The 23,218-nt window shown below is 52.9% G+C and overlaps 2 protein-coding genes across 2 annotated transcripts; both read left to right on the top strand.

The window, feature by feature from the left end:
* Positions 1-1,154: 1,154 nt before the first annotated feature.
* On the top strand, positions 1,155-6,832 carry Gpr162 (G protein-coupled receptor 162). The gene is made up of 5 exons (XM_036182597.1): positions 1,155-1,555; positions 3,055-4,331; positions 4,913-5,102; positions 5,643-5,800; positions 6,066-6,832. Exons 2-5 carry the CDS (start codon positions 3,465-3,467, stop codon positions 6,615-6,617), a joined length of 1,767 nt encoding a protein of 588 aa, XP_036038490.1. The 5' UTR covers positions 1,155-1,555; positions 3,055-3,464; the 3' UTR covers positions 6,618-6,832.
* A 649-nt stretch (positions 6,833-7,481) lies between these two features.
* Positions 7,482-23,186, top strand: P3h3 (prolyl 3-hydroxylase 3). Its single transcript, XM_036182596.1, has 15 exons — positions 7,482-8,040; positions 8,945-9,097; positions 9,720-9,918; positions 10,728-10,859; positions 11,259-11,395; positions 12,538-12,627; positions 13,725-13,777; positions 13,872-13,939; positions 14,094-14,218; positions 18,605-18,706; positions 19,003-19,153; positions 19,336-19,453; positions 19,582-19,657; positions 22,345-22,485; positions 22,650-23,186. Exons 1-15 carry the CDS (start codon positions 7,549-7,551, stop codon positions 22,818-22,820), a joined length of 2,208 nt encoding a protein of 735 aa, XP_036038489.1. The 5' UTR covers positions 7,482-7,548; the 3' UTR covers positions 22,821-23,186.
* The last annotated feature ends 32 nt before the right edge of the window (positions 23,187-23,218 follow it).

The following is a 23,218-nucleotide window of genomic DNA, read 5'->3' as shown; positions in this document are numbered from 1 at the left end:
CTTGTCCCTTGGAAGCACAGGAGCACAGCACCCACAGGATGGCCTGTCTCCAGATCTCGAGAGGATAGAGGAGCGATTCTTGTTTGAATCCCTCCCTGACCACTGCTGTGTGGATTCCTTTACTGGAGGTCAAAACCCCAGTTCACTTAGAGCAAGGCCAAGAGAACCAACCATGCAGAGACCTGCTACTCACTGCTTGCAGAGCCCGGAGAGTGAGCTATGTTGGGGGTGGGGGGCTTTGTCCTTTGATGAGATCCTCAGCCCTTGCCACACATCCAGGGAGACCAGGGTTATAGTATTCTCCTGCCAGTCTTGATCTGCTTCTCTCAGATTCTCAGCTTCCTAGGCCTCTTTCACTCTCCTGCCTCAGCACCTGCCTTTTCCCTCCCAACCCTGTTCCTTTCTTTTCTTTCCTGATGGCCTCTTCCAGAAAGAACCCCCACCCCTCCCCCCCAATTGCTGCCAGGCTCCTCAATGATTACTTTTTATTTGTACTCCTGACTCCTGCTTTTTCAGCTGACAGAGAAATAAAGACTATAAGTAAAACGCACTTCATGTGTGTGTGTGTGTGTGTGTGTGTGTGTGTGTGTGAGAGAGAGAGGGGGGGGGCATGTACTTCTCTGGGGATCCAGGAGTCTTTGGGGCTTTAGCTGCCAGGCCTAGCCCAGGAAGAAGACAAAATCGCCCAGAGAAGAAAAAATTCCCTAGAGGTTGATTTCCCACCTCCTCATCCCAAAAGCACTGTGTGTGTGACTCTGTAGTTAGCCGAGAGATTGTGGGGTTATGTGTGCTTTCCTGCTGTCTGTGTATGGGAGAGGAAAGGGACTATGAGAAACTGTAATGTGTGTGGCAATCGTGTGTGTCCCCACCATAAGTGTGCGCTTGTGTTCTGGGAGGAGAAAGAGGTGTACACAGGTGTGCCAAGAGCCCACATCTTTTTGATCCGTGCAACCACCTCCAACTTCACAAGCGGTCTCAGCCTGCATCACAAGCACCCTCAGCTTCCAGCAGGCCTTCAGGTGGTGCCCCTCTGAGCTCTACCCAAGAAGACCCCTCACAAGGATGCACACAGTGACACACGGTGACACGCTTCCTCCTCCCCTGACAGCTAGCTCCTCAGTCCCTAACGACACCAGCTGCCTCTTCGGGCTCATTCGTGTTGAAAAACCGGGACGGGGTGGGGGCAGGACACCAACCGCTTCACCAATGAAGCCCGCTCCCCGCCGTCCTCCTCGCCCCCTCCTTCCCCGCTCCTTCCTTGCCCCTCCTCCGCCAAGTCCCCGCGGTCCAGTTTCCCCGCCCCACCCTCGCCACCCCCGACCCCAAGGCTGGCCGGCGGCTCCCTAAGCCCGGGCTCGCAGGCGGATGACCCCGGGAGACAGGAGCCTCGAGGGGCCGCAGACCAGCGGGCTGAGCTTGGGAGGCCCGGCTGTGGAGGGGGAGGAGGCCGGGAGGGAGGGAGCGAAGGAAGGAGGAGGGCTGGCGAGCTGGAGCCTGAGCCCCGGCGAGCCTGGTCGGGAGTGCGTCTCCTCGGCAGAGCGGAGCGCAGCCGGAGGTAAGAGGACCCCTGCCCGCTCCCCAGCGTGTCTGGGCTCCCCCACCCCGCCCAGCCGGCTGCCTCCGCTCCCCTCTTCCCCGCCCCCTCCTCCCCAGCCACCTGCTGTTTCTGCCCTGGAGAGCACCCTAGGTGACAGGAGGGAGGAGCCACCTGACCTTACCCGATCAAGGCGAAGGGCGAGGGACCCCTGTCGGCCAGGAAGCCCCCAATAGCCCTCCTCCCTTCCCTTCTCTCTCTGTCCTTCATCTCCCTCTCTCTGTCCTTCACGTCTTCCTTCTTCCCTCCCTTCCTGACTCTCCCTCTCTCTTCCTTTCGGAACCACCAACTGGGTCTGGGGGTGGAGGTGGGGGCGAGGATGGGTGGGAAGGGGTCCAAAGGCTGTAGGGGAGGGCAGTGGGGGGCATTCGGACCAATTCCCTACACCTCCCCCTGGTTGTCCATTGCCATGGCAACTAGGATGTACTGGGCTAGGGGGAGAAAGGTGGGGGTTGGACTGGGACCTCTTGGGGAGAGCTAGGGCCTAAGGTTCTTCCTCAGGAAACAGTGGCCCGAAGCCATTATGCCGGTCCTTACATCCCCTTTCTACTCGCTAAGCGGGTGACTTGATTTCCTAGTGTCTTCCCCAGGTCTCCATGAACTGTGTCGCTAAGATCAGGACCCTCCTCCTCCTCCCCATTAGGGGGAAACTGAGGCTCTGGGCCAGAGGAGGAGACCCAAGGTCTCCTAGTGAGGACAGTCAGTCCAGCTTTTCTTCTCAGCCCCTCTGTCCCCTGCTCCCTCCATCCATAATCCTCCTGCTCACTCCCCCTCCAATTTCTATCTCCTCGCCAAGGGTTTCTGAACCTTCCCTTCTATTTTCAGATACTACCACTTTCCCCTCTTTCTCTTCTGCTCAAACTCTCCTCCTTCTCCCTGGTTCCCCCTCTTTCCATTTCTGGATGCTTCTGATGTCAGTGGCTTCCCCGCCTTCAGGTTCCCTAGCTACCCCCAACTTCAGCGCCAGCCTCCTTCCTTCCATCTTCCCTGGGTAGCTGAACGGGTGAAAATCCAGGCTTAGATAAGCCGGGCCGGACAAAGACCGCACGGGCTAGGAAAACGGCATGTAAGGAAGGGTTCCTGCTTTATTTAATGTGAGCCCCAGGAAGGAACACATCACATGTCTCCCATTGGGAACTGGAGAAAGATCTGGGGAGGCAGAGACAGGGGTGAGTAGTTCCGAGCACAGGCTATTGCAAGAAGCAACTTTGTAATTCCAAAGCAGGGAGAGAGGGCTTAAAAAGATGGAGACATGGAGACTTTGCCCACGTAGTCTGCAAATAGAGGAGGTCTTATTCGTGGGAAAGTCGGCATCTCATTTAAGGCAGGAGAATGCTCTGAGTGACCCCAGTGACTCTCCACAACCAGTCATTTCTATAGTTTCTAGAGAAAGGGTACCCGTGAGCCAGAGTACAGTGCAGGCCTAACTCTTGCCTTCTCCACCTCATCTTCCCTCACAGCCTATCTAGGTGACTGAGCTCCACCCTCCGCACTGACTGCTCAAGACCCACTGGAGACCTGGAAGTCCCAGCATGGGCATCAGAGGTCTCTAGCCAGCTTCAGAGATGGGAAAGCAGTAAGCCTGCTTCCCCCATCAATTACAGGGATAACTGAGAAAAAGCCCCACCCAATATGGAGGCTGAGGACCACCACCTCTACTGATTCTCTGCCTTCTCCCCTGCCCTGCCCACGGGGCCTTAGCTGAGTCGGCCATGCAATGCTGAACAGTAAGGAAGACTTGGGGTCAGCTTGCCTGGCTGCAGGGCAAGGATTGTGGGCATCATGGGGGTGTGTGTGAGCGGGGCTCCAGGGTGAGACCTAGCCCCCGCCCCCGAGAGTTCAAGGGGGTGGGGGTGGGGCCGAGGATAGGATGGCTCGGGGCGGGCTGGGGGCAGAAGAGGCCTCCCTCCGATCAAATGCACTGTCCTGGCTGGCCTGTGGGCTCCTGGCCCTGCTGGCCAATGCCTGGATCATCCTTAGCATCTCAGCCAAACAGCAGAAGCACAAACCGTTGGAGTTACTGCTCTGCTTCCTGGCGGGGACGCACATACTCATGGCGGCTGTACCCCTCACCACCTTTGCGGTGGTGCAGCTCCGGCGCCAGGCTTCCTCTGACTATGACTGGAACGAGAGCATCTGCAAGGTCTTTGTGTCCACCTACTACACGCTGGCCCTGGCCACCTGCTTCACAGTTGCCTCGCTCTCCTACCACCGCATGTGGATGGTGCGCTGGCCTGTCAACTACCGCCTGAGCAACGCCAAGAAGCAGGCGCTGCATGCCGTCATGGGCATCTGGATGGTCAGCTTCATCCTTTCTACTCTGCCCTCCATAGGCTGGCATAACAACGGCGAGCGCTACTATGCCCGAGGCTGCCAGTTCATAGTCTCCAAGATCGGCCTCGGCTTCGGAGTCTGCTTCAGTCTCTTGCTTCTTGGGGGCATTGTCATGGGGCTGGTCTGTGTGGCTATCACTTTCTATCAGACACTGTGGGCCCGGCCCCGGAGGGCTCGGCAGGCCCGGAAAGCTGGGGGCAGTGTGGGAGCCAAAGTGGGTGGGCTGGGGGGCTTGGGTACACGACCAGCTTTTGAGGTGCCGGCCATTGTGGTGGAGGATACTCGAGGGAAGCGGCGGTCCTCGTTGGATGGCTCCGAATCTGCCAAGACATCTTTGCAGGTCACCAACTTGGTCAGCGCTATCGTCTTTCTCTACGACTCACTCACAGGGGTGCCCATCTTGGTGAGACTGAGGTCCCTCAACCAGTTCTTCTTCGTATTCAGGGCCCTCCAACTCTACCAGCCCTGCGGAAGCTCCATTGTGTTTTCTCACTGTCCTTTCCTCCCAATACTCATGTTTTCCTGTCTCTATCATCCATCTTCGAGCTCCCTACTCAACCTCCCAGCTCCATCAGCCGCTCTTCATTTCTATTCTCCAGCTCCATCTTCCATCCTGCCCCTCCAACATTCAGCCTGACACTCAGCTGTCCTTAGGAACTCACAGTCTCTGAGTACTCCTGAGTGGAAACTCTAGGCTCACTCTACCACGCTAGCCAGGCCCCATTCCTGGGTTTCCCCTAGTCTAACTTTCTTGCAGTGTCGATCTCTCCCCTCCCTCTCTTTCTCTGTCTCTCTGTATGTCTGTCTCTGTCTCTCTGTCTATCTCTCCCCAGCTCCGGGGTTCTGTCTACAGCATTTCCTGACTTTTCTCATTCAATCCCTTCTTACTCACCCTCCCTAATCTCTTGCATTAGGAGTGGGTATCAGGCTTGGGTAGGGCCCTGGGCCCCTACACCTGACCAGTCATTCCCTATTCCCCGCCAGGTGGTGAGCTTCTTCTCCTTAAAGTCAGACTCAGCTCCGCCATGGATGGTGCTGGCCGTGCTGTGGTGCTCCATGGCACAGACTCTGCTCCTGCCCTCCTTCATCTGGTCCTGTGAGCGCTACCGTGCCGATGTGCGCACAGTGTGGGAGCAGTGTGTGGCTATCATGTCCGAGGATGATGGCGATGACGGTCAGAAGAGGGATGGGGACTTTGATTTCCTGGACAGCTACCTCTAGTGTCTGTCCTTTCCACCGCCCTTCTCCTTGAGGAGATGTGCTGCCCTGGGGTGCCCCCTGCTGGACTGAGCTGGAGCCATCTCCAGGCTCTGCATAGCCTGATAGTGCATTCGGCCATCCCAGCCAGGCTTCCTTCTGCACTGAGGGAGCTTTTCACTAGGGCCCTGCTCCTGTCTAGAGGCCTGCACCACCCAGCTTGGTCTATGCCAAGCAGAGTTCCAGAGAAAGGGTCCTCAGTCCTAATGGAAAGAAAGTCTGACATTAAAGGGAAGCTAAGCTTCCTGAAAAAGATGCCCCACTCTTGGGACAGTTCTTGGAAAAGAACAAGTCTGTGTGAAGGACCAGGGACTCAAGTGACTGTACCAAAGCTAGCCATTCCCTCCTGGACTTACAGACTAATGGGAACCAAAGGTTCCTCCTGGACCTCGTGAACGGGGTGGAGAGAGGGTGGGTGTTCTCTGCCTGTAACCACTCTGCTGTTTCTCTCTCCTAGATGGAGCCTGTGATGACTACACAGATGGCCGAGTGTGCAAAATTCGTTTTGATGCTAATGGGGCCACAGGGTCAGGGGGTCGGGACCCCACCCAGGTGAAACTGCTGCCTGGCCGTCACATGCTATTTCCGCCTCTTGAGAGAGTACACTATTTACAGGTATGGGGGAGAAGGGTCTCCCTCTGTTCTGGCCCCCTGCACCACTACTCCATGACTCTGGACTGCAGAGCACCCTAGGGGACAGATGAAGGGAAGATAAGGGAAAGAATGCCCCCCCCCTTCAGGTCTCTCAGAACCAGGTTTGCCTACTAGAGTAAATGCTTCGGAGAATCGGAAGGGCATGATGCTGTTTGCAGAGACCCCACTTGGCTGCCTCTGCCTCTGCCTCTGCAGTAACTCCAGGTCTCCCTGCTCCTCTTCCCAGGTCCCCCTGTCCCGCCGATTGTCCCACGATGAGACCAACATCTTTTCTACTCCTGGGGCACCGGGCTCCGTCCTGCACAAATGGTCATCGTCCGATGACATCCGGATCCTCCCAGCCCAGAGCCGAGCCCTTGGGGGCCCTCCTGAATTCCTGGGACAGAGACACAGGCTGGAGGATGAAGAGGATGAGGAAGAGGCTGAAGGCGGGGGCTTAGCCAGCCTTCGCCAGTTCCTAGAAAGTGGGGTTCTGGGGTCAGGTGGGGGGCCCCCACGAGGTCCTGGTTTCTTCCGGGAGGAGATCACCACCTTCATCGATGAGACACCTCTGCCTTCTCCAACTGCCTCGCCAGGACCCTCTCCTCGTAGGCCCAGGCCACTGGGTCTTTCGCCTCGACGCCTCTCCCTTGGGTCTCCTGATAGCAGAGCTGTTGGGCTTCCTTTGGGGCTAAGTGCAGGGAGACGCTGTTCTCTGACAGGGAGTGAGGAGAGTTCAAGGGCTTGGGGAAGACCCTGGGGCCCAGGCAACCCCATCTTCCCCCAGCTGACCCTGTGAGGCCACATGGGCCTGCTTAACTCAGAGGAGGGGGCGTGGGTGAGTTCTCCTCATTCTGGCCCTGAGCCTATGGCAGCTGCCTCCGGGGAGATGGGCACTAGATCTGGGTTCTAGCGCTCCAGCTCTCTCCCATCCAAGTGACCAGACACCCTACTCACCCATCTTCACCCCTAGCAAAACGTATTAAAGGCTGAAGTATTGCCATTGAAACCCTGGTCTCCAGCGTCTGCGGTGGCGTAGGGTATGGTCGGTGGCTTAGGGGAAGAAGAGGAGCTCATAGGGGATAAGATGGAGAAAGGGCAGGGAAAGAGGTACAGGAAGAAATCGTCCAACATGCAGAGACAGGCTTGGGGCCTGTGATGCTGGGGTGGGGCACTGGACACTTGAGTGTGTTAGTCTGAAATGGAAAGGATATTTGTTCAAATAAGTGTAACTGTTCAATCATCAACTCCACTAAATGTTCCCGTGTGCTCACTTTCTGGGTGAAAAGTTTTGGGGTCAGAATTGGAATCCCAGACCCTCTTCCACGCTGCTTTCCAAAGATCATTCTCCAACCCGGTGGGTTGGCAGAAGCGTGGGCAGATAAACGTGTGAGGGGCGTCCACAGTCCTTTTCCAGGACCCCAGGATAGACGGGAACGAAATTACCCCACACCACAGGCGTCCCAGATCCCCCATTTCACCCTCCTTTCTGCATTTCCCTTTCTTACCCACACTAGCCCCATGTGTCCTCGGAATTCTCGCTCAGTCCCACTTTGGTTTTCCCTGCGGCAGGCCCAAGCCCAGCAGGCATCTTTGGCTTCACTTTCTCATCTTTTCCTCTCCCTCTCCTCTCCATCTTTCCTTCCTTCTCCTCCCCCTGCCCCTCCTCCCTCTCCCTCCCTCCCGGCTCCGCATTTCCCTTCGGAAGTGGGCCTGCGACTTTGGGCACCATGCTCCGGCTCCTGCGGTTGCTGCTGTTGCTGCTGCTGCCTCCCCCGGGGTCCCCCGAGCCTTCCGAGCCCCCGGGCTTGGCCTCGTTGTCGCCGGGGGCGCCTCCCCAGGCTCCCGACTTGCTCTACGCGGACGGGCTGCGAGCCTACTCCGCCGGGGCTTGGGCGTCCGCGGTGGCGCTGCTACGAGAGGCGCTGCGGAGCCGGACGGCGCTGGGCCGCGCGCGGCAGGTCTGCGGAGCGAGCTGTGCCGCCGAGTCGGACGCCGCGCTCCCCGCCCAGCTCTTCGGCGACCCGCAGCCTGCCTCGGGGCCCGGGGCCTGGGAGCCGCTGCTCCTGCGCGCCACGCTCCGCCGGGCCGAGTGCCTGACCCAGTGCGCGGCACGCAGGCTGGGCCCCGGGGGCGCGGCGAGACTCCGAATGGGGAGCGCGCTGCGGGATGCCTTCCGCCGACGGGAGCCTTACAACTACCTGCAGAGGTCCTACTATCAGGTGCCCGAGCCAGCGAGGGTGCTACCCCAAGCCGAGTGGCTGTCTTACTTGGAGCTGACCAGGAGAGGGCAGGATGCTCAGCGCCGGGACTCGGGGCTGGAGTCCCGAGGGGGGCGGATAACGGGCTTCTACATTTGAGTGGGTACCGTCAAAAGGGTGGCCAGGACTTGTGATGGTCGCAGAGGGAGGGCCAGAAGAGAGTAGGGGGTCAAGCTGGAACGGAGTGGGAGTAGATCGAACACGGAGGGAGGGCTCCGCACTTTTATTTTAGCGGGGCTCGGTGAGTGAACGCAGCCTCTTCCTAGGTATGAAAAACAGATGGTGAGGAGCCCAAACCAGCCACAGGACAGGAAGTGTGTGTGTGTACGTCATGTTCAGGAGTGGGAATGGGAGTGGGAGCCTTCTCTTGGGACAGGACCGAGCTTCGGAAAGGCTGGATGAGGGATGCTAGGTTTGGAGGAGGAAGCACCGCTGAGGCTGAAATCTGGGACTGTGGCAGGAGACAGCTGATGGTAGCTAGTGCCTACGTGGCTGGAGGAGGGAGGGGCTCTAGCTACACACACCTCAGCTCAGGGTCCTAAAGGCCTGCAGATTCTAGTCACTCAAGGTCTTCCCCACTGCTCCATCTAGTTCGGCCAGCCATTCACTTCATTGTCTCCCAAACTGAGACCCTGAGGTCCTCTGCCCATGGCCCACCTACTCCAAAGCTTGCAAACCTTTCTTTCTGTACCAGAGTCCTGGGAATCCCAACATTCTGGCTTCCAAGGGATTTGGTGCTTTTTAGTTGGGACAGTCCTGCTAGGCTGGGCTTCCATAAGGCTCTGGAGGAGGTTGGTGAAGGGACATTGGTCTGAACACCTCCCCACACCCCGGGCTCTGATACCTCATCCCTTTGACTCCTCAGTTGAAGAAGCTAGACCTGGCAGCTTCTGCAGCACACACCTTCTTTGTGGCAAACCCAACACACTTGCAGATGCGGGAAGACATGGCTAAGTACAGAAGAATGTCTGGGATTCGACCCCAGAGCTTCCAGGATCTAGAGACGCCCCTATACTGGGTGAGCCTCTCAGTACTACCTGGCTGTTGCCAACTGTAGCTTTGTGCAGCTTGAACATCAGGAGATCTGGGTACTGTTTCTCAGTGGCCCTGGGTGACGAGTCTCTCCCTAGTACTCAGCTTCCTCTGTGGCCACTAAAGTGTGTGCTGTTCTAATGGTCTGAGGCCACATTGTTCTTCCTCCAGGTCCACACAGCAGGGCAGGGATTTCATGCTCCAAATAAGCCCATTCCTTTTCCATCTCCCTTTCTCTCTCTCTGTTTGGTTTTTTTTGAGACAGGGTTTCTCTGTGTTACCCTGGCTGTGCTGGAACTTGCTCTGTAGACCAGGCTGGCATCAAACTCACAGAGATCCGCTTGCCTCTGCCTCCAGAGTGCTGAGATTAAAGGCCTGTGCTACCACTTTTGCCTGGCCTATCTTTCATTTTGAAACAGGGTCTCACTGTGTAGCCCTTGGCTGTCCTGGAACTCACTATTGTCTACCAGGCTGGCCTCAAAGTCAATGAGATCCAATTGTCTCTGCCTCCTTGTGCTAGGATTAAAAGCATATGCCACTATGCCCTTTGACCTCCCAATCTTGTTTGATGTCCCCACACACACCAACCTTGCTTCCTTTCCCCACAGGCAGCCTATGACACTGGCCTGGAGCTACTGGGGCAGCAGGAGGCAGCCCTGGCACTGCCCAAGCTAGAGGAGGCCCTCCAAGGGAGCCTGGCCCATATGGAGAGCTGTCGTGCCAGCTGTGAGGGGCCTGAGGAACAGCAGGGGGCTGGAGAGGAGGAGGAAGAGGGGAGCCAGGGGGGCCTGTATGAGGCCATTGCAGGTGAGGGTAGTTGGTTGTTTTTTCTCTTTGACTTTTTTGGGGGCCCGCCACACCGCTCCCAAATAAATCACACATGGAGGCTTATTATTTCTTATGAATGCCTGGCCTTAGCTTGGCTTGTTTCTAGCTAGCTTTTCTTAACTTAAATCATCCTGTCTACCTTTTGCCTCTGGGCTTTCACCTCTCTGTATTTCTGTTTCTCTCTATATTTTTTGTTTGTTTTGAGACATGGTTTCTCCGTGTAGCTTTGGTGCCTGTCCTGGAGCTTGCTCTGCAGACCAGGCTGGCTTCGAACTCACAGAGATCTGCCTGGCTCTGCCTCCGGAGTGCCAGGATTAAAGAAGTGCACCACCACCACCACCCGGCTTATTTCTGTATATCTTTTCTTTTCCTTCTTACTCTGTGGTTTGCTGTGTAGCTGGGTGGCTGGCCCCTGGAGTCCTCCTCCTTCTCTTGCTCCTAAACCTCTCACTTCCTCGTCCCTCCTTTTCTCCTCCTATTTATTCTCCCTGCTTGGCAGCCCCTCCTATCCTCTCTCCTGCCTTGCTCTTGGCCATTCCGCTCTTTATTGGACCATCAGGTGTTTTAGGTGGACAAAGTAACACAGCTTCACAGAGTTAAACAAGTGCAACATAAAAGAATGCACCACATCTTTGCATCATTAAACAAATGTTCCACAGTACAAACAAATGTAATGCACCTTAAAATAATATCCCGCAACAGACGAGGGCTGGACTGTGTGCTGTGGGAGAGCATGGATGCCAGGGGAGGACCATGCACAACCCACGGCCCATTTGTCTTCCCTACAGGACACTGGATCCGGGTTCTGCGGTGCCGGCAGCAGTGTGTGGCAGACGCAGCCACCCGTCCTGGTCGAAGCTTCCCTGTCCCCGACTTCCTTCCCAGCCAGCTGAGAGGGCTGCAGGAGGCTCATGCTCAGGGTCAGCTTGGGAAGGACGGACCCTGGGAGTGAAGATGTGTCTCTGCTGCCGTTCTGAACTGTCTGTTCCTCCTTTTTCCCACCTGACTCTGCACTGATATTTCACTCTCAGGGCCCCTGGGGACCAACGCTTCTGGATGGGGTCCTCGACACCACTGTGCAAAGCTCAGATGGGTCACTGGGTCCTTCAGCCCTTGTTGCTTCTCACCTTCCTTTATTTCCTCCCCTCTTCCTCTTCTTTGAGCTCTGCTGTTGAAGGTATGTTTGAGGATGCTTTTGGAAGAAGCGCTGGGTGGACACATCTCCCAGTCGGGCTGGGGCTTCTGGGAGTCGGTGACCTTCAGCTTTCTCTGTTCTATCCTCTTTGTTGTTGTCCCTCCCCACCTTCCTCCATCTCCAGTGGGGAATGTGTCTAAGGCCGTGGAAAATGTCCTGAGTGTCCTGCTCTTCTACCCAGAGGATGAGGCTGCCAAAAAGGCTCTGAACCAGTACCAAACTCAGTTGGGAGAGCCAAGACCTGGCTTGGGACCACGAGAGGTAATCCCTTGCTGATAGGTAGTGCCTGGAGCAAGCCAAACACCCAAGAGTGGGCTGGGTTCTATACTCCATTCTGGCTTCATTGTTTATTTATTTGATTTGTTTTATTTGTTTATGATTGTTTTATTTTATTGCATGTGTGTGCTCCAGGTCAGAAGAGAGCATGGAGATGGGTGTGATGGCACACACCTTTAATCCCAGCAACTCGGAAGTTAGAGGCAAGCAGATCTCTGAGTTCAGGGCCAGCCTGGTCTACAGAGTGAGACCTTGTCTCAAAATAAACAAATAAACACAAACAACAATGAGAAGGAGGACATGAGATGGGATGGAAATCCCTGGAATGGAGTTAGAATGGTTCTGAACCACCGTGTGGTTGCTAAGAACTGAACCTGGGTCCTCTGCTAGATCAACAAGTGCTCTTATCTGCCGAGCCATCTCTCCAACCCAAATTTAGTGTTTTGGGTTTTTTTTGCTTTTTTTTTTTTTTTTTTTTTTTTTTTAAATAGGGTCTCAATGTGTAGCTCTGGCTCGTCTGGAAGTCTACGTAGCCCAGGCTGGCCTGGGGCTCACAGTGATCCGCCTGCCTCTGCCTCCTGAGTGCTGGGATTAAAGTGAACAAGACCACACTCAGCTCATTCTGGCTTCCTACCCCAAGCTCTTTAGCCACCAAAGGGATATCCAAGTCTAGGTTCTGACCTCTGCCTCAGCTCTCTGCCTGCAAACATCAGACTGTATTCTTCCTGGGGGTCTATCCCAGCACTGTTCTTTCCCCTTAGTCTATGTCTATGTGCATAAATGTGTATGAGAGCGAGTGAGCGCATGCACAAGCGGGTTTCTCTGTGTAGTTTTGGTGCCTTTCCTGGATCTCACTTTGTAGACCAGGCTGGCCTCGAACTCACAGAGATCCACCTGGCTCTGCCTCCCGAGTGCTGGGATTAAAGGTGTGGGCCACCACTGCCCAGCTCATGTCCACTCTTACTTTGAGCCCAGACACTCTGAAGGGCAACCCATTGCAGCGTCAGGTTTGGTGATGGATCTCAAGAGCTTGCAACTGTGCCCTAGAACCCAGGGCTGTCCTGTTCTCCCCCAGCTTTCCCTTCCCTTCCCACTTATCTCCATTCTCCTGTCTCCACCCTGCCCAGGACATCCAGCGCTTCGTTCTTCGATCCCTCGGGGAGAAAAGACAACTCTATTATGCCATGGAGCACCTGGGCACCAGCTTCAAGGACCTGGTAAGCTTTTCTCGCAAGGGTGAGGCACAGTGATGCTTGGCATTCATATGCTGCTGCAGTCAGCAGCAGTGCCCCACGTGCCCACAGCCACAGGCCTACAGAACTCTGGCATGGCCATGGGACCATGCATGGCTAAGAATCAGGCTCTCGGCCACAAATACCCTCTGGTTACTTGTTTCCTTACCCAGTTTCTTTATCCATCAATTGTGAAGATCACACATGTTCCACAGTCCTGTTGTTGAAGCTATACCATCTGATAAAAAAGCGCAGAAAGCCTCACTGCTGCTGAATCCATTCCCCTCCTTTAGTTATGAGGACCAAGTCCAGTGCCAATATTATAAAACTGGTACTTAACATAACGCAGTGGTTTTCACTTGACTTTTGTGGACTTGGATGACTTAGTGATGAATGCTTCCCTAGCACACATAAACGCACAGGGTTCTAACTCTATCTAGCACTGCAAAAAAAGAAAGAAAGAAAAGTACTTTGGACCCGATAGTTCTTTGTTGGAGGAGAGAATGGGGCTGTCCTCGGCTTTGATGGGTCTCCAGCTGCTGTCCTGACCTTTTTCCTAGGAGGTGTCAATAGTACACTGATAGCCCTTAAGTCATGAGATCAATAGTTTCCAGCATTGTCTAATGTCTCCGGGGGTCAGACCACTCACTGAGAGCTTCTGGATGAAAGTGAGGGCTGTAAAGCTAGTTTAAGTCCTGTTCTGCCTCTCACAAGCTGTGTCAAGGTGACCCTATGATTCAACCTTTCTGTTTCCCATCCCTCACCTGGAAAGCGAGCACGTCAGAACCACCCATTCCATTAGAATTTACCAACCATTACAAACTCTAAACTACAAAATCTCACTGCAGGGATAAAGCTTTTGGCACCTGGCAAACAGTGTGATGGAAGTCATTGTGTATTACAGTCCGGTCTGTAACTCAGGACTGTCGTGTGTGAGGTAGCCCTGGCACTGGGTCCAGGCCTTCCCCACTCTGTCTTCCTCTCCGGAATCTGGAAGACCTTGACACAGACTTCAGATTCTGAAGTCAGGAATCCCAGGAGCTAGACACGGAGGGTGATGGCACTGTTCTTGACTGTCACAGGATTCTTGGACCCCTGCAGCACTCATCCCTGAGGCACTTAGACAGCAGCTCAGGTAGGTCATGGCCTGTGGAGGGGCCACTTGGCCCAGGCTGGGAGGTGAGAGGATGGGTCTGCACTGTCTTCTGAGTATGTCTCTCACCCCTGAGAGAGGATCAAGAGAAGAGGTCCTGGGACCATGAGCCTCCACAGCCGAAGTCTATGACTTACTGGAAGGGTGAGTTCCTTATTATGTGTAGAATTGGGGGACAAAAAGTGGGAGGGGTTGGGGGAGGGGAAGATCAGGAGGCAGAAGTGAGGGCCTGGAATCTGCCAGCTACTGCCCTTCAGGTGAGCCCCAGTGACCTTTGACCCCACTCTTCCCCTTGTAGATGTCCTCCTCCTGGAGGGTGTTACCCTCACCCAGGATGCTCAGCAGCTGAATGGGTCGGAGCGAGCTGTGTTGGATGGACTGTTAACTCCAGCTGAGTGTGGGGTTCTACTGCAGTTGGCCAAGGTATGGTGGTGTGTGGTTCAGCCACACGGCTAGAGACCCTCAGGTTCAGCCACCTACTCCTTGCTCTTGGCCTATGTCCAGTGTTCTATCTGCCTCAAGTTTCTCTCTCTCTTTCTTTTAAAGATTTATTTATTATTATGTGCACTGGTGTTTGCCTGCATGTATGTCTGGGTGAGAGTGTCAGATCCCCTGGAGCTGGAGCTACACACAGCTGAGCTGCCATGTGGGTGCTGGGAATTGAACCTGGTTCCTCTGGTGCTCTTAACCACTGAGCCGTCTCTCCAGCCCCATCAAGTTGTTGTTGTTTTTTTTTTCAATGTCTATGTTTTATCTCAACTGTGGAAAAGTTCTTTTTCCTCTTTTTATTAATTTTTTGCATAAACATGATGAATTTATTCAGGATACACTCTTCATGTTACCTCATTTAAAGTTAATAGCTAATAAAGTCTATTTTTAACTGTACTGATAACGTGAAAACAGGCATAGCATGAAAACAAAGACCCCTCCTGACTTTAGAGGTTGTGTCACTATGGAGTTATCGTCCTTTTAACGTTTTTACTGTTGGTTCTGGTTTCATTCAACAATACTGTTGCCCTGATCCTCTTCTGATGGTGTCTCTCCTGTGGACAGTGTCTGTAGAAGGAGCTTTAAAATGGTTCCCTAACCAATAAAATAAAGTAAAGGAATAAAACAAAACATAAAAATAAAAAATAATACAGTTCCCTTTGGCCGGGCAGTGGTGGCACACGCCTTTAATCCCAGCACTCGGGAGGCAGAGGCAGGTGGATCTCTGTGAGTTTGAGGCCAGCCTGGTCTACAAAGCGAGTTCCAGGACAGGCTCCAATGCTACAGAGAAACCCTGTCTCAAAAAAAAAAAAAAAAAAAAAAAAAAAAAAAAAAAAAGAAAGAAAGAAAAAACAATAATAAGGTCTCCTAAGACCTCTTCTCCTAGCCGTTCACTTCAACCCTGCATCTGTTGTGGGAGCTGCCATCCAAAAGGTACTACCTAAAGGCTGGGCCTTTCTATTCCCATGAGTATCATTTGCTAGTTCTGTGAGTATGGACGGACCCTGGACTGCTAGTGCCCACAGAGGACTGACTGCAGCAGCTTCCAGAGCTCCCAAGATGGTCCAGCATGCACAGCTCCAGAAGTGACGTCAGCAACACTGCAGGAGCCATATTCCTTACTTCCTTTTCTTCATAATTTAGCTGATACAGAGAGCCTGAGTGCTCTTCTTTGAGACAGGGTCTTGCTATGTTGCCCAGGCTAGTCTTAAATTCAGGATCTTCCTATCAGTACCCCACCTAAACCTTACGTGCTGGAAATGACAAGCCTTGCAGGTGTATGCTACCACATCTGGCCAGGGCAGATGTGCTTTACAAAGACTAGGAAGAAAAGACAGAATGGAAGAGCAGAGACGTGGATGTCTATACACAGAAGGCTCCTTGGTTCCCTGACAGTTCAGATGGCATCAGGCTTCCTTTCCCAGGCATTTCATCCTCTCCTAGTGTGTGATGAATGACCCGTGCTCACATGCTGAGGCTGCCATCTCATGATGCTTCACTCCAGGCTTGGACTCATTCACTACATATTCCTGGAGCACCTGCCGTGGACTAGAAATGGCTAGATTCTAGAGGCGGGTAGATGAACAAAGACTGCCCTTTAGAGACATGTGGAAAGAGGGGAACCAACATGGAGACACGGTTAGAGCAGGTTTAAGTTCTGCAAGGAAGTGTGTACGATCTAACAGAGACACTGGCAGTGCAGAGGCCTTGGCAGCTGACTACTGAGGGCTGATACTCCAGTTCACTCCGACACCGGTCTTGCTGTAGTTTGCAGTGCTGGGGGGCGGGGTCATGTCCAGGGTATCGCACACACTAGACAAGAGCTTCCCACACCCTCAGCTCCTTATGCCAGCCTTACCCGTTGGTTGTCGTCCTAGCTACCGGGAAGGCTAAGGCAGGAGGATTGCTTGGGCTGGGGAGTGTGAAGCCACCTGGGCAACATAAAGAGATCCTGTCACAAAGGGGAGAGAGAAAGCAGAGAAGGGAGAAGGCAGAAAGGAAGAAGGAGGGGGCTAGAAAGAAGGCTCTATGTGACGGTTAGACGCACTGACAACTCTTCCAGAGGACCAGGGTTCGATTCCTACCACATGGTAGTTCACAACCAGTGATCTGAAACCAAGATCTACATGCAGGCAAAACACCCATACACATAAAAAATGATAACAAAAAAAGAGGGGGGGAGTGCGTTCCATGAACTGCAGGAAAAGATGGGTTAAAGGTGTGGAGCCGATCCAGTAGTTCCCTGTTTATTTAAATGTCTGTGAGTTAGTTTCCCATCTGTAAAGTGGGATTTATCTGTTTCTATCTTGGTGGTGTCCTGAGGCTTAAGTAAATTAGTATATTGTGAAACCTTTAGAATGAGGAAAGCACTCAAGATGCAGTCGCCGCTACTCTGCGGTCTGTTATCAAGAGGGAAGAGGGAGAGCCGAGAGTGATGGCGAAGGCCTTCTCTTCCCTCCCTGGCCTCAGCTTTGTTGGTAGATGATGGTGGACAGCTGCTGGTGGATTCCTGAGTGCAGACAATCCTGGCGCCGCAGCCTGTAGACTCAGGCGCCCCCTCTAGTGGCAGTCTTTAGAAGACAATGGTAGAGGAAACTCAGTGCTGTGGCCTTAGGTTCTGGTTGTATTCAAGGGAATGAGGAGAGGCTCCAGGGAATGAAGACGGGAACAGATGAGAGAGACAAGAAGTACTAGGGAATAAAAGCTAGAAAAAGATAAGTTTGCAGAAGATAATGAGAAGACCACACCAGGGGTAATCTCGAGAAGTCTTTCCGTTCCTTAACTTAGTCTGGCCTCAGGACCTTTGCATGTTTCCATTTCATACATTTAAGTGGCATCTCTGCAACATTTGGTTTTAATTTAGATGTCACCTCTTTAAGGAGCTGTGGATGAGCACTCATAAAGTCACAACCCTGTTTTAATTTTCATCATTTATCACCATCTGGATTGGTTTTTCTATTTATTTGTTATCTTAAAACATAAATCCAGCTGGGCGGTGGTGGCACATGCCTGTAATCCCAGCACTCAGGAGGCAGAGGCAGGTGGATCTCTGTGAGTTTGAGGCCAGCCTGGTCTACAGAGCTAGTCCAGGACAGGCTCCAAAGCTACAGAGAAACCCTGTCTTGAAAAACCAAAAAAACAAAAACAAAAAACAAAAAACAAAACAAAAAACCCAACATAAATCCTAGGGGCTGAGGAGGTAGCTGATTTGGTAGAGGGCTTGCCTAACATGCACGAAACCCTGGGTTTGCTCTCTAGCACCTCATAAACCAGGTACAGGTCTGTAACTAGCACCTAGGAGGCTGAGGCAGGAGGATCAGGAATTCATCACCATCCTCAGCAATATATCAAGTTTAAGGCCATCCTGGGCTACACGAGACACCATCTAGAAAAGGTAACAGTCAGTGTATATAAACAGAAAGCTCCGTGGTGGAGACTGCTTAGCATGGGTGAGCCCCGAGGTTTGATCCCAGCGCTGCAAAAGAGGAAGAGAAGGAAGAGGAGGTAGAGGTGGGAGCTAGATGGCTTGGGTGACAAGGTGGACTCATAGGGGTGAGGTTTGTATGTGGGGTAACTAGGGAGTGGCACTCACACAGAGATTCAACAAGTCGGCTGGAAGATGAATGTCTGCAGAGCATGGTAGTTTACTCCCTCCCGTGATCCCGCACTTGGAAAGCTGAGGCCAAAGCAGGCCACATATTGATTTCCAGGCCAGTCTTGGCTATAGAGTGATACCCTGTCTCAAAAGAAAAAAAAAATCCCATGGATAGACATCCAAACATGGGAAGAGCCCGGGAGAGGTGAGTCATGGGAGGCTGTTGGGTAGTAGGGATCCGGCATCGGAGGCAGTGGAGTCATGGAGCCCATCGGTGGGAGGAGGTCAGTGCTGAGGTCTTGATACCTCAAGCTTCATGCCAGAACTGGCCTGTCAGACTTCCTGTTAGGGCCCTGCTTGCAGAAAGACTCCCATCTCCCCATTGCAGGGTAACCCAGTACTTCCTGCCTCAGCTCCCTCTCTCCTTCAGGCACTCTTACCATCTCAGGATCCCTTTTTCCCCACCGTGGGCTGCTCTCCAGGGCAATGTCCACATAGTTCCCTTGGTAAGTAGCATTCCAGAACTTCTTTGAGAATGACAATCCAGAAAACCAGGACAAGTGACATTCTCTGGGAAAGGGCCACAGGTCAGGAAAAAGTTACAGGGGAATTCTGGAAGTTCCCAGTCAGCTCCAGGAACTGAGAAAGCCTGAAGGAGAGCCTTGGAGCCATGTGGCAGCGAGGTATGCCCGGAATGACCGGCTGTGTAAACCTTTCTCGTTTAGGATGCAGCTGAGGCTGGAGCCAGATCTGGCTATCGTGGTCGCCGCTCACCTCATAGTCCTCATGAACGCTTTGAGGGGCTCACAGTGCTCAAGGCTGCTCAGGTAAGAGGAGGCCTGGTCTGATGCCCAATACTTGAGAAGCAGGGCTGTGTCAGGAGGCTGGATACCAAGGCCTGGGCTTTTGTGGAGGAATTCTCTGGGGACCTAGACTACTTCACTCTTGGTCCATCATTGAGAAAGGGTGTATCCTGAGACCTGAGGTGCTGGTGTGTCATAGAGTTGCTGGAAGGAGGAGTCTGGGCTGCTGGACAGACTGTAGACCCACATAGGAGAGTAGTGTCAGACACACAGGGGCTAATGTTAGGCCTGCCTTCCTCGGCCTCTCTCCCTGCCTGCAGCTGGCCCGGGCTGGGACTGTGGGCAGGTCAGGTGCTAAGCTGCTTCTGGAGGCGAGTGAACGAGTGCGGACCTTGACCCAAGCTTACTTCTCCCCGGAAAGGCCACTGCATCTTTCCTTCACCCACCTGGTGTGCCGAAGTGCCATAGAAGGTAACCATCAGGGAACCCATCATCTGTATGGGACTCATCGTCACTGCAGTCCCCTGCTGGTCTAACTGGGAGCAGGGAGCTTCTCCAATTATTTGTCACTCCAGGAGCTACAGGCATGGGCCCATGGGGGGGGACACGGGGGGGACCCTGATTTAGTCACCGGGTCCATTTACATTACTTAGGTGAACAGGAGCAGCGCATGGACCTGAGTCACCCAGTGCATGCAGACAACTGTGTCCTGGATCCCGACACTGGGGAATGCTGGCGGGAACCCCCAGCCTACACTTATCGAGACTATAGGTGGGTAGCCTCTCTAGGGACTGGCAGAGAGGCACACAGGCCCAAAGGCTGTCTGTTTTGCCAGGCCTGGGTCTGGGTTGTGTGTGTGTGTGGGTGTCTCACTGCCTCCTCTCTTCTCTACTTTCCAGTGGGCTCCTCTACCTCAATGATGACTTCAAAGGAGGCGACCTGTTCTTCACACAGCCCAACGCCCTCACTGTTACGGTAGGGGGTTGGGGCAGAGGGCCCAGCTGTGGGGTCAGGATTCAAAACAGAAGTTCTCCAAAGGCAAATGCAGGGAAATGGCTGGGGCCACCTTAACCCCGTCCCTCCCCGCCCTTCTAGTCCTGCTGGCCACTGGACTGCATTCAAGGTTTTCTGCAGAGGTTGATTGAGCCTCACAGAAGATCTCTATCTGGTCCCCACCCCGTCTTCCTAGTTTGCCTTACCTGCTAAGGGTGGCTGAACATGGATACAGGATACATACTTGTAGTCCCAGCTATTGAGGAAGCTAAGGTTGGAGGATCACTAAAACCCAGGAGTTCAAGGTCATTCTGGGCATTGTATCAAGACACCTTCTAAAAACAAAACAAAACACGGGCCAGTGAGATAGCGCAGTGGGAAAGGTGCTTACCCCTAAGCCTGACAACCTAAGTTTGGTCTCTAGAACCAATATGGTGGAAGGAGAGAACCAGTTTCCACAAGTTGACCTCTGTCCTCCACACCACACTGTACCATTCACCCCAACCTCCAATAAAAGTAATAAAAACTTAGAAACGAAAACAGAACAAGGCAGGTGGGGGCTCAAGAGATGGCCCAGTGGTTATGAGCACAGGGCTGTTCTTGAAAGGGACCTGGTGTGGGTCCCAGCATCCACATGGTGGCTCACAACCACCTCTAACTCTAGTTTTGGGGATCTAACACCCTCTCTGGCCTCCCATGACCAGACAGCAATGGAGCTAGCTATTAGCACAGGCACAGACAGGACCATTGGACTAGACTTCAGATTGGGGTTCTTAACACTTTTGAAATTCACTTTCCTAACTAAGGGTGACAGTAATAGTACCCATTATTATTGACATTATTATTATTATTATTATTATTATTATTATTATTATTATTATTATAAACAGAGTCTTGCTACATACTCCAGATTAGCCTTGAATTGACTATATAGCTAGCCATGGCTGCTCTTGAACTTACAGCAACCTTCCTGTTGTGGCCTTCTGGGTGCTGAGATTATAGACATGCACCACCCCAAGTGACTGACTTTTGGTTTTGGAGATAAGGTCTCATTGTGTAGCCCTGGCTGGCCTGGAACTCACATGTAGACCAGGCTGGCTGTGAACCACAGAGATCTGCCTGTTTCAGCTTCTCAAGTGCTGGGATTAAAGGATGTGCCACCTTGCCTGGCTTTGCACACACATATTTTGCGGAGTGCATATGTGTGCATGCCACAGTGCACATGTGGAGATCAGAACACAACATCAGGTGTCATCCTTACCCCGTCACTCCCTCACACTTGGGTGTGGGAGTGCTGGGATCTGAACTCGGATCCTTATACTTGCACAGCAAGTCCTTTGCCCAATAAGCCATCTTCCCAGCACTCTGAGAAGTATTTTTTTTAAGACTTTTTTATTTATTATGTATGCAGAAGAGGGTGCCAGATCTCATTACAGATGGTTGTGAGCCACCATGTGGTTGCTGGGAATTGAACTCAGGACCTCTGGAAGAGCAGTCAGTGCTCTTAACCTCTGAGCCATCTCTCCAGCCTGAGAAATAATTATAAAAAAATGTTTATTTATTTTATGTGTGCATCTGTGTGTGCATGTGCAAGGGGTGGGCGGAGGGGAGGGTGCATGCCACACACAGAGGACAACTTGTAGGAGTTAGTTCTCTCCCTCCACCATATGTGGAAGGTCTAAGGACTGAGCTCAGGTTGTTGGGATTGGTGGCAAGCTCCCCCAGATATCTCTGTAACCAGAATAAAAGTAATTTATATAATGTGCTTAAAAGGATGAGCCAGTGCCTTGTATTAATAAACAGTTAATGAATGTTAGGTGTCCTTATTGTCCTTGGTCATGGAGACTTCTATACCTGGCCTAGAAATGGACAAGAAGAGGGACAGTATACACCTGTAATCCTATCATTAGGGAAGCTGAGGCAGGAGTTCCAGGCCAGCCTGTGTTACACAGAGGCATTCTATCTTATTCTTCCCCATAAAGGCATAAACAGAGAGGAGCAATTGTCTTCTGTGTACTCATGTACAGTCTAGGATTTTCTTAGGGTGGAAATGCATTGAAGGTCCTTATCACCTTCCGTCCCATTGTGGATCTAGGACCCTCGGAGTACTTCACTCCAGGCTCATGGGGTCAGACAGGAAAGGTCAGGCTCCAGAACAGGGAACCTCTAGGAGGCACCTGCCCCCTTTGGCTTCCATCTCCTCCAGCCTTGCCTTCTTCCTGAGTTAAGGCCAGTTTCTCATTTGCCCCTAGCTAGTCCCTGTGGTGATACTTTATTCATGTACCCCAATAAAGCTTATCTGAGGATCAGAGGAAAAAGCCAGCCACCATATTAAACATACAAGTCAGGCAATGGTGGCACATGCCTTAATCCTAGCACTTGAGAACTCATATCTTTGATTGGGATTAAAGGTGTGTGTCACCATGCCTGGCTCTGTTCCCAGTGTAGCCTTGAACTCACAGAGATCTAGATGGATCTCTGCCTCCTGATAGGATTAAGGGTGTGCCAACACTGTCTGGCTTCTAAGTCTAATCTAGGGGCTGGCTCTGTCCTCTGATCCCCAGATAAGTTTTATTTGTTAGAGCACAAATAAAATATCACCACAAGTCCCTGAATTAGTGAGGAGTACTGGACAGGAAGTCTGATGCTGTATTTTCCCCACCCCTCAGGCTCAGGTTCGTCCTCGATGTGGGCGCCTCGTGGCCTTCAGCTCGGGTGGTGAGAATCCCCATGGTGTATGGGCTGTGACACAGGGACGGCGTTGTGCCCTAGCACTGTGGCACACATGGGCACCTGAGCACAGGGAGCAGGTGAGGAAGGTTAGGGGTAGGAAGAGATGAAGGGGTGGGTGGGTGGTCACTGCGGAAACTTGCACAGGGGTGAGGCTCACAGGGGTGAGGCTCACAGTGAAGCTGTTGGGTGGCCCAGGGAAGGTGGATGCAAAGCACTGAACCATAGTTTTATCCACTTCCAGGAGTGGACAGAAGCCAAAGAGCTGCTGCAGGAGGAAGAGCAAAAGGAGGAGGAAGAGGAGGCAGAGGAAGAAATGCTCAGCAGAGACCCTTCCCCAGAACCCCCAAGTCACAAGCTTCAGCGGGTCCAAGACAAGGCTGGGAAGCGACTCCGGGTCCGAGAGGAACTGTGATTGGCTGAGCCAACTTCTTAGGGATATGGCCACTCAACTTGGGAAGGAACCAATGCAAAGGCCCCATGTGACATCAGGGACAGAGTAGCATGCCCTGTCTCTCAGTCTACCATCTTGGGGACCTATAAGGGCCACCAAGCCCTGGACTCACAAGCTTCCTACACAGATTTAGACTAGAGCCCACCAGGCCCAGAAGCCAGATCTGGCCCAGGCTGAGGGACCTGCAGGGTCGCTAGGACAGACAAAGATCATTATGCCTCCCTGAAGGCATGGCAAGGATTGAAGGCTAACTCCTAATAAGGAAGACACAGAGGAGACAATCCCATCCTCTCCCAACCTGTGCAATAAAGAACATGACGATCCCCAGCCAGGGCCTGCTCTTATAGCTCAGCTTCTGT

The sequence above is a fragment of the Onychomys torridus genome, chromosome 3 (genome assembly GCF_903995425.1).
Source record: "Onychomys torridus chromosome 3, mOncTor1.1, whole genome shotgun sequence".
NCBI classification, from domain to species: domain Eukaryota; kingdom Metazoa; phylum Chordata; class Mammalia; order Rodentia; family Cricetidae; genus Onychomys; species Onychomys torridus.
The sequence above is the reverse complement of the archived record's forward strand: the minus strand, read 5'-3'. Positions and strand labels throughout refer to the sequence as shown.

Coding starts and splice junctions, on each gene's coding strand:
- Gpr162 (XM_036182597.1), top strand. CDS start 3,465: ATGGCTCGGGGCGGGCTGGGGGCAGAAGAGGCCTCCCTCCGATCAAAT. Junction 4,332..4,912: donor TCACAGGGGTGCCCATCTTG/GTGAGACTGAGG, acceptor ATTCCCCGCCAG/GTGGTGAGCTTCTTCTCCTT. Junction 5,103..5,642: donor CGAGGATGATGGCGATGACG/GTCAGAAGAGGG, acceptor TCTCTCTCCTAG/ATGGAGCCTGTGATGACTAC.
- P3h3 (XM_036182596.1), top strand. CDS start 7,549: ATGCTCCGGCTCCTGCGGTTGCTGCTGTTGCTGCTGCTGCCTCCCCCG. Junction 19,454..19,581: donor TACACTTATCGAGACTATAG/GTGGGTAGCCTC, acceptor TCTACTTTCCAG/TGGGCTCCTCTACCTCAATG. Junction 19,658..22,344: donor CCAACGCCCTCACTGTTACG/GTAGGGGGTTGG, acceptor CCCACCCCTCAG/GCTCAGGTTCGTCCTCGATG.